The following is a 10,000-nucleotide window of genomic DNA, read 5'->3' as shown; positions in this document are numbered from 1 at the left end:
AACTTCCCCTCACGTGGCCGGACAGCATCTGTACACGTCAGTGCGCACCTGGGTGGCGATCTCGTGTATTAAATTATCGTCGTGTTGATCTTGGACGCGAGCAGAGGATCGTTAGTTTTGCTCCGGGATCCCGCGATCGAGGACGCCGAGGATCCGTTCCTCTCTCGGCGTTCGTCCGTTCAACTCGTTGCCTCCAGCGTTCGACCTCCTCCTCTTCTTCCTCCTCTTTCTCTTCATCCTCCATCTCTTCTCTTATCCTTCTTCTTCTTCTTCTTCATTTTCTTATTTTTATTCTTTCTCCTTCTTCTTCTCTTCTCTTTCTCTCTCTCTCTCTCTCTATACCTCTCTTTATTTCTTCGTCTCCCTTCATCCAAACCAATCTTTTTCAGATCCTTACATACATACGTACACATATATATACATATATATATAGGTATATATACGTACGTAGAATATATATATAAGTACATATATACGCAAGATAGTACCGAGTATTACTCGTACTATCCTTTCCTCATCCCACACCTTCCACCTTCAATCTCCTACCTCTCGGATTCCCTTTTACGTATACACACCTGCCGTAATAATGATTTCGATGACACAAACTTGCGCTTTCACTCGAGATATGTATATACGTATACGTGCATATATATATATATATATGCATATTTACATATGGTTGCATGTATATATATATATATATGTACTTGTGTCGATATTTTTCGAGAATCGCAACCGGTAATTCCTTTTCTTTTTTTTCTTTCTTTTTATTATTTATTACGAGGAATCGAAACTCGAAAGATTTTTCTAAGAAGAGGTTATGTTCATAGGGAATGAACGATGGAGTCGTTGAAAAAGGGAAAGGAAAGGATAAAAAAAAAGATTAGAAAAGGAAAGAAAGAAAGAAAGAAAGAAAGAAAAGAAGAGAGGAAACTATAAAAAGATAAAGCAAATGCGTACGTGATTCCCCTTACTCGGGCGAGGAGTCCGCAAACGTCAAAGATTGGGCGAGAGAGAATGAGAGAGAGAGAGAGAGAGAGAGAGAGAGAGAGAGAGAGAGAGAGAGAGAGAGGTTGGGTGGTTCCGGGAGCAAGACGGGTGGGGCCTACGTTCGAGTAAAGAGAGAAACAGAGAAAGAAAGAGAGAGAGTCCCAGGGTAGGGCCCAGGGTGCCTCATTGCCGGTTGATTTACGACCTTCCTCTTTTTTTCGGTGCCTCTTTCTTTCTTTCCTTCTTTCTTACTTACTTTCTTTCTTTCTTTCTTTCTTACTACTTTTTTCTCTTTTTTTTTTCTGTTCTCTCTCTCTCTCTCTCTCTCTCCTTCCACTTCTTTCCCCCCACAAACCTTCCCTAACTTCTTTCTCTTCTTTATTTATTTCATTCTCAGCCTCCTTTCTTTTCCCGTTCCTCTTCCTCCTCGACGCGTAAGCGTTATACATATAACGTGTGTAGAGCACGTATCGCATCACGTCCCATGGCATATGTTATATGGTACTTGGTATATACCGATGGCTTCGACGGCGGTGGCGATGGTGGCGGCGACGGCGGCGGCCGATCGCCTAATTAGAGGACCCCTCCTTCCTTTCTCTTCCTTTTCTCTCTCTTTCTCTCTCTCTCTCTCTCTTCACCGTTTCTCCTTGGCACGCACACGCACGTAAAAACAAGAGTCCTATTCCGAAGCTGTGCTGTGCTGTGCTGTGCTGCGCTGTTCTGTTCCCTCCCAAGAGTCCGACGAGGCCACCATCGCTCCGTACGATGGATGTGTGTACGTACATATATATCTATATATATATATTTTTATATATATATATATGTATTCTATATGTATGTATAAATGTAGTACATATATATATATATATATCTGTGTGTATGTGCACGGAACGCCAATGCAAGCCTCTCTCGCAGAGAGTGCCTCCCATTGGCGACGACCTCGGCCGCACCTGCGATCGAGATCATCGACTTTTTTCATTCGCCGAAATCTTTCATTGTCTTTCTCTCTCTCTTTCTCTCTCTCTCTCTCTTTCTCTCTCTCTCTCTCTCTCTTCGTCTCTGTCTCTTTCTCTGTCTGTCTTGCGAATCTTTCTCGAAATTCGACCGATCTTTCCTCTTCTCTTCCCATCTCACTTTTGTAATTATTTAACATGGCTTTTACCGCAACCACTTGATGATTCTCTACGAAGAAGTCTGAAAAAAAAAAAAAAAGAAAAAAGAAAGATATGATGGGTACGGGGATAGTAGGAACGATATTACGTGTCGTTCTCGTTCTTTCGTCGTTCCTTCGTTTTCAAATTTCTTTTCTTTTTTATATAAATTTTACCTGAACGAATCTCCGAAAACATTTAGGGCCCCTTATATGTATTTAGAAAAAAAAACATATATATATGTGTATATATATATATATATGATAACGAAATAATTCGATGGGGGATAATTTTTCGATCGAAAAAAACAACAGGAAATAAAAACAAGAAGGAAAAAATGACCCTCCTTCTCTCCTATCAAAAAAAAAAAAAAAAAGGGAAAAAAGAAAGAAAGAAAAGTAAAGCAAGGGGAGAGAGAGAGAGAGAGAGAGAGAGAGAGAGAGAGAGAGGGAGAGAGAGAGAGAGAAAAAGGAAAAACCGAGGGAAAAAACAAAAACTGTAGAAACTTGAGCAAAACGAAAAGAAGTCGACGCCAATGGAGGACGGTTGTTCGTAATAAGCCGACGAAGGCGATTGTGTATGTGTGTGAGAACTCACGATAGAGCTCTCTCTCTCTCTTTCTCTTTCTTTCTCACGAGCGAGCGCGCGGGCCTCGTATGATCTTGGCGCTCCGAGGCCCTCCGGCAAGGAGCTTGTCCAGCAACTCCTTCTCACGATTGAGTCATCCGACACGGGAAAAGGACCACCTGGTGAGTGGTGGAGCCGACGCATCTAACGATACGCCGCATCGGTCTCGTGGCTTCATCCACCACTACCATCCTTCCTTTCTCTCTCTCTCTCTCTCTCTCTCTCTCTCTCTCTGTCCCCCTTATGCCACCCTACCTCAGCCCACTTCACCCCAACCCCGTGCCAAGTTTCTCCACGTTTTATCTTCTCCCGCCGTGTTGCTTTTCTTCAAACGATATATCCCGACCGCGATAAAAAGGACTCGTCGCCTTTTCGAAAAAGGCCCCGCACGTTTCATTCCTTCTCTTCCTCCTCTCCATCCCATCCTCATCTTCCTCATCCTTCCTCCTGATTCTCTCTCCTCTTCATCCTTCCATTTAATCCTCATCCTCTTTTTCTTCTCCTCGTATACTAAGTCTCTTTCTATACTACTATGTCTTCTTCTTTCTATACTTATTAAGAGTAGTGGACACAAAGAGAGGACTAACGGAAAGTGATTATTCGAAAAAGAGAAAAAGATGTAGTATGGCGGCGGAGAGGAGTGGGTGAGGGAAAGAGAAAAGTGGAACGAATAAATCAATGGAACTAATACAAAACCATAGAGAGAAAATAATTCGATAATGGGATTAACTAAATACTTATCTATCTGATCAAATTCCATATTCTCTGTTCTTCTCTCTTTTTTTTACCCCTTTATCTCTCTCTCTCTCTCTCTCTCTCTCTCTCTCTCTCTCTTTTTATCGTTCGAAAAAAATGATAAAAGGAAAAGTGAAACAAAAGAAAAGAAAAGAAGAAAAATATAATCGTAAAAAAAGTCATCGCGTAAATTGACACAACGGATTATTAAATGTATATAATACTTTTACTCATTTAGAAATATATAATCGTAAAACGTTAAGTAATTTCTGGTCGCCGCGACCATTAAGTTCGGATACAATCACAACCACGATTGCATTCCTCTTTGAAATTCCAATTGAAATCTACCTATAGACCTACCTACCTATCTACCTACACACACACATACACACAGACACATCCACACAAATAAACAAACAAACATACATGGTATAAGCGCAAAATCTAAATTCTATTTAAATCATTTTTAAATACGATTAATAGAAGTTACGAAAATTCTCGTCTATCGCCTAGTGATAAAATTGACGGATAAATAATAAAGAGATAGATAGATCGTTAGACATAGATATAGATAAATAGAGAAGGAAAATAATCGAGGGAGGTCGATCTCCAATAAGAATAAGAAGAAAATAAGAAGAAGAAGAAGAAGAAGAAGAAGAAGAAGAAGGAAAAGGAAAGAGAAGAAGAAGGCACGTGATATAGGAGCGGAGAGTAGAGGTAGGGGGTGGGGTGCGGAGTGAGAGGGAGGGGGAAGTAAGGGACGAGGAATGGAGTGGAAAGAAGAGAGGAGAGGAGAGAGAGAGAGAGAGAGAGAGAGAGAGAGAGAGAGAGAGAGAGAAGAACGAAGAGAGGAATGGAGAGGAGGAGGAGGAGGTGAAGAGGGAATATGGAAGGGAACTCCTTCCATACGACCTCGAATGTTCTCGCGCGAACGATCCGCGCCGTGGCTGGCCGCGAAAGCGTGTGGCTTTTTGCCAAAGGGTATTTGCAGATTGCACACCTGTGCGTGGCTGCACCGAGGAAAGACCTCACCTGTCGAGCAACCGGTCTCCATTGACTTTTTCTTCGTTCGTGTACCCCTCGTCACACCCCCTCTCTTCACCACCCTTCTCTCTGTCCTCCCCTCCCTCCCTATGCCACACACACTCCCTCGCTGTACCCCTCTCTCAGAACCCTGAGACTCCGGCGGAGTCGACTCGGCTCGGCTCGTCGACTCGACGACTCGACTCAACACAACACAACTCGGACTCGACTCGACTCGATACGCGGCCTTTCTATATCTCTCTCTCTCTCTCTCTCTCTCTTTTTCCTTCTATCTCTTTCTTTCTATCTCTTTCTCGTGAAGCAGAGAGATACGCGAAGCGGATAAGGGAACACCTATGCTTTGCGAGTTTGTACGTTAGTTCGTTCGTTCCTTCGTTCTTTCTTTCTGTCCCTTTCTTCTTCTTCTTCTTCTTTCTCTTTCCCTTTATCTTTCTCTCTAACCAACTCTCTTGGACCGGTGTGCGATTTTGCCTTCGACCGTGTGTCACCACTCTTAAGATCGCACTCTTCTAAATATAGAGCCGATTTTTCGCGGAAAAAGAAACGGCCTGGGGATGTACATAAGTAAGTACTATACGTTTGTAGATACATATATATACGTACGTACATATATATGTATATACGTATGTATATGCACTTGGATAGGAGTACACGTTCAGCCGATTTTGTCGATGGGGATCCGGTTTGCGATCGTCGCAGGACTGAGAGACTTTCCAAGGGATATCGTTCCCACTGAGACAGAGAGAGAGAGAGAGAGAGACAGAGAGAGAGAGAGAGAAGGAGAGAATGTGCTCGAGAAAGCCTGAGAAAAGTAGATTCTTCTTCGATTCTTCTTTGGTGCTTGCGCGACCTCGAAACTTGCTTTCCGGAATCGAATGAAAAAAGAAAAAGAAAGAAAAAAAAAGAGAGAGAGAGAGAGAGAGAGAGAGAGAGAGAGAGAAGAACAAGAAAAAGTGTATATATAAAAGTTAGGAAAGAGTCCATAATGACAAATTTGAGATATTAATCTCTAACAGACACGTACGATCTTTCTTAAAGGATAATCTCGAAAAGAGTGGACATTTCCTCGAAAGAGAGAGAGAGAGAGAGAGAGAGGGAGAGAGAGAGAGGCTCCTTTATCTCTCTCATTCTCTCTCTTTCTCTGGAAGCTTTGGAAATCCGTACGAAAGCATTTAACGATCCGGACTCGGAGGACTTTCCGAGGGCAAATTATCGGGCCGAAAGCAATTACCCGGTGGGGCCTCGATATATAGAGGAGGAGAGCGGTTCGAGAGTTCCAAGAATCGGCCAGGGCTAAAAATAAGATCCCACCCGGGAGCGATGATTATGTTCCGAAAAAAGAGAACCGGGCGAAACGTTCTCTCTCTCTCTCTCTCTCTCTCTCTCTCTATCTATCTCTTTTGCCAGGCGCACACGCGGTAAAGGTGAACGCGACGACGGTGGTTGTGAGGAGAAGGAGGAAGAGAGAAGTAAGAGGATGATGATGAAAAGGAGGATGAGGATGAGGATGAGGATGAGGATGAGGATGAGGATGAGGAGAATGAGGAGGAGGAGGAGGAGGAGCACGCCGCGTAGATCGCGCGCAGGGGCCTCGGTTAATGAAGTTGTCGGTTGACGACGTTTACAGGTGGGGCCTGCCTGCGTGTGGTCCATTCACAGCGGCTGCCGCAGGACTGGTTAAGAGTTGCTTTACATCTTCACCCGTGAGACTCGCCGCGAGAGAAGAGGAGGGGGGCGGAGAGGTTGTTGGTATACCTGAGAGCCCTCTTCCTCCTACTTCTCCTCCTCCTCTTCTTCTTCTTCTTCTTCTTCTTCTTCTTCTTCTTCTTCTTCTTCTTCTTCTTCTCCTCCTCCTTATACTTCCCTTCTCGTCGCTTAAAAAACGTTTCTAGACGATCGTGTTCCGACTTTGAGACAGTATGTGGCCTAAACCACCATTTTGTTCTTTTTCTTTTTCTTTTGTTTGGCCTTTCTTTCCTCCTTTCCTTCTTTCTTCTTTTTTTTTTTTTTTGTTCCTCTTTTTCTTTGGTTGTCAAAACTCCAACTAGACAAATATTTTATGTAAGTTTTATTTTCTGTTTACAGACAACAACAACAACAACAATAACAACAACAATGATGATGATGATGATGCGTCGCGAACAAAAAGGTCAAGCATCCTTGAGAAAGCAATCGTCGTCGTCGTCATCGTCGTCGTCGTCGTCATCGCCATTGGGCAACCATTCGGCATATAACAGGACGACGGTGTACGAGCTTGGTCTCTCGAATTCGTCGTCGTCGTCCTCCTCCTCCTCCTCTTCCTCCTCCTCCTATCCCTCGTCGTCTTCGTCGTCACCGTTATCATCGTCCTCGTCGACGAGCTGCCCAAGTCTTTTGACCGTCTTAGCATGGACGGCTACGTTATTACTTGTCTCGTCTTGTCTTGGTATTGCCGATGCTGGTGTCCTCATGAGTCATCCCTTAGGTAAACGGTCTTACCTTGATATCTCTTGCAAGGGCGTTTACGATAAGAGCATCTTCGCCCGCTTGGATCGCATCTGCGAGGACTGCTATAATCTTTTCCGCGAGCCACAACTTCATGTACTTTGCAGGTAATCTATTAATAATTATATATGTATATAATAATATATATATATATATATATATATATATATATATATATGTTACATTTATTAGATATGTTTATCTTACATATTAGAGATTATCTCCGAGAGCGGACATGTTTTTTTTTCTTTTTTTTTTATTCACAATATCGACAAATAAAATATATATATATATATATATATATATATATATGTATGTATGTATATATTTGTTTGTAATAGAGCTCTTATTTAGTGCTCGGCTTAATATATTCGAGATTTCGGTACATGTATTCGAACCATAGTAAGAGACTCGATTAAAAATGACGGAAAGAAATGTAAATTGATTAGTTTTTATGCAATATCATTTGTTTTTTTTTTTTTTTCGTTTTTTTAATATCGTATCTCTCATCTCGCATCATCTTGTTCACGACGTTGTCGAAGGTAAAGGAAGGAAAAATGGTTAAAGGGTGGGTATAGATTTTCGGAAGAAAAAAAAAAAAAAATAGAAAAGGAAAAGAAAGATCTACGTACGGTTCGTTAGCTGCAAGAAGGGAGGTTAAAACCGTCGTAAATCGTAATTCGTGATCTTGTTTCTCTCATTCCGCGTTGGCAGCTCGAAACGTAGCCCCGTGTGCGCTCGTGGCACGCGTATCGAAACGGAATGAGATTTCTCTTCTATTTATAGCTCACGGCAAGAACGAATGCTAACGCACGGCCGTTATTACCTGCCGTTTTCTGCCGAAGAGCGTTAAGGAGGAATGGATTAACGACCGTACCGAAAATAGAATCGTCGATTGCGAAGGAAAAGCCGGATATTCTGCTGTACACTTTCGAGCGTATAAGCTTAAACGGGAAATACTTTCGTACTATATTCGGCCGATAATTTCGTTATCTCTTAGAAGTATAACCGAAATCGATTCACGGTTTTTCTTTTGATAAGTTCGAAGTAAAAAAAAAAAAAAAAAAAAAAAAAAAAAAAAAAAAAAGAAAATGATAGAACGTTTTATAAGACCGATTTTCTTTACCGATTTTCATTACCGATTTCGTCGACGTTTCGTTACTGTAAACTTTTTCAACGAATGTCAACCGATTTGTAAAAAAAAAGAAAAAAAGATACTCTCGTAAAAGAGATTCGTAAAATTCAAAGTAAAAGTAAGGTAAGTAAAATAATATGTTCGACGTGATCGGTTAAGAAAGGAATGGATTTATTTCATCTACGTTTGTAGAAATAATACAACACTCTTTTAAGAATAGCTATTCACAAATTTGTTGAAATGTATAGAAAAGAGATTTGAGAAATTCGATCTGACAAAAAGGGGATATAGTTTATATTCATGTGGATTAGATCGGTAAAGAAAGAAAGGAAACGATTACAGATACATTTAGAAATAGATACACACAAATATGGAGAAATGTTTAGAAAAGAGATTTGAGAAATTCGATCTAACGAAAAGGATAATGTGATCGATTTTGCTTGAACAAACAATTTTATTGATCGTTTCAATACTAGATTCTTTTTGGATCGTTTAAAAATTTAAAAAAACAAATTGATTTTTTTCAAGTTAAAAAAAAAAAAATAAAATAAAATAAAATCACATAAACATTCGATACGATCTACTTTCCTTTCGTTTTCCGATTTCATTCATATCGTCGATCCTGAGCTATAACAAAAATATTCACGATTTTTGAGAGGGGGTGAAAAAAAAATCTTATGCTTTCGATACGATCGATTTTCTATTCGTCATCGATTTCATTTGATCACTAGACTCTTTCAGGACAATTCCCAACAGGATTTTACCAACGGACGTTTATATCCATTGGTTCGGATCGGATTGGATTGGGACGGAGAGATCAAAATTCCAAAGGACTCTTAACGTTATTCCTCATCGAATTTTCTCTTCTTTTCAGAAAAAATTGCTTCACCACCGACTACTTCAAGGGATGCTTAGACGTTTTATTGCTGACGGACGAGATGGAGAAGATCCAAATGTGGATCAAGCAACTCCATGGGGCTGATCCCGGGGTTTAGGTAGCTTCTTTTTTTTCGTTTATGATTTCATTATTTTTTCGTCTATTATTTTATTTCCGCGCTTATCTTCCTTTCGTTCTTTTAATCTAATTAATTAACAAGTTCCTGATATTTTTTTTCCTTTTTAAACGCCTCTATTCCTCTATTCGATCCAACGATTACACCTGATCATCTCACTCATTGTCTTTATCGATTATCTCACTTTTCATGACTAAAAAAAAAAAAGGAAAAATAAAAAAAAAATAACATAGAAATCATTTCTTCCCTACAAAAGTCCTCTCGATCCTATCACACAAATTTTTTTTTTATCGTATACTCCCATTAAAAAAAAAAAAAAGAAAAAAAAAAAGAAAAGAACAAAAAATCGATTATGACATTTTTATTAGGCTTTTCTATATTCTTTTTATATTTTTTTTCCTTTTACATACATATATATATATATATATATACTCCGTTCTTTTTTTGTTTGTTTGTTTGTTTGTTTTTTTTTTAATTCTATTATCGTTTTCTTTCTTCTTGTATGATTTTTCGTTGCCTTCGAACGATACATCTGGATCCGAATAATGCCGATCTTACTTGGACCGTATTCCTCCTTCATTAAAAATCACCTTTGGATCGAGAATTCTGCATCGAGAATCTAAAAGAGAGAGTATGTTTGTGCGAAATTCTAAGTAATTTCGTTTTCGAATAAGTCGCGTCCGATAGAACCCAAAGATATTGTTATTAGCAGTACTGTCAAAGTATATACGTGTCGTATGATAAATTAAAATGAAATATTTTTAAAAATTTCCTCCTTTCTTCTTTTCTTGTTTTTTTTTTTTTATTTTTTTTTTTCATTC

At 39.9% G+C, this 10,000-nt stretch overlaps 1 protein-coding gene and 1 long non-coding RNA gene across 15 annotated transcripts in view; one reads left to right on the top strand and one right to left on the bottom strand.

The window, feature by feature from the left end:
- LOC124957748 overlaps window positions 1-2,429 on the bottom strand; it is a 27,266-nt gene extending 24,837 nt beyond the window's left edge. The window contains exon 1 of the long non-coding RNA XR_007103724.1: window positions 1-2,429. This exon is cut by the window's left edge and continues 530 nt beyond it. This is a non-coding gene — a long non-coding RNA (uncharacterized LOC124957748).
- Window positions 1-10,000, top strand: part of LOC124957746 (ion transport peptide-like) — a 48,753-nt gene that overhangs the window by 37,190 nt on the left and 1,563 nt on the right. For 11 of the 14 annotated variants that reach the window (XM_047515002.1, XM_047515006.1, XM_047514997.1 and 8 more), the window contains 2 exons: window positions 6,633-7,138; window positions 9,041-9,161. In XM_047515002.1, the coding sequence (XP_047370958.1) occupies window positions 6,663-7,138; window positions 9,041-9,161 (597 nt within the window). In that variant the 5' untranslated portion in view covers window positions 6,633-6,662. Of the gene's footprint in view, window positions 1-2,584; window positions 2,891-4,741; window positions 5,112-6,632; window positions 7,143-9,040; window positions 9,162-10,000 lie in introns of those variants that run through there. The other 3 variants (XM_047514994.1, XM_047514999.1, XM_047514993.1) reach the window with 3 other exon arrangements.

Source organism: Vespa velutina, chromosome 2 (genome assembly GCF_912470025.1).
Source record: "Vespa velutina chromosome 2, iVesVel2.1, whole genome shotgun sequence".
Lineage (NCBI taxonomy): Eukaryota > Metazoa > Arthropoda > Insecta > Hymenoptera > Vespidae > Vespa > Vespa velutina.
Note: the sequence above shows the minus strand (reverse complement) of the source record. Positions and strands in the feature narration are given on the sequence as shown.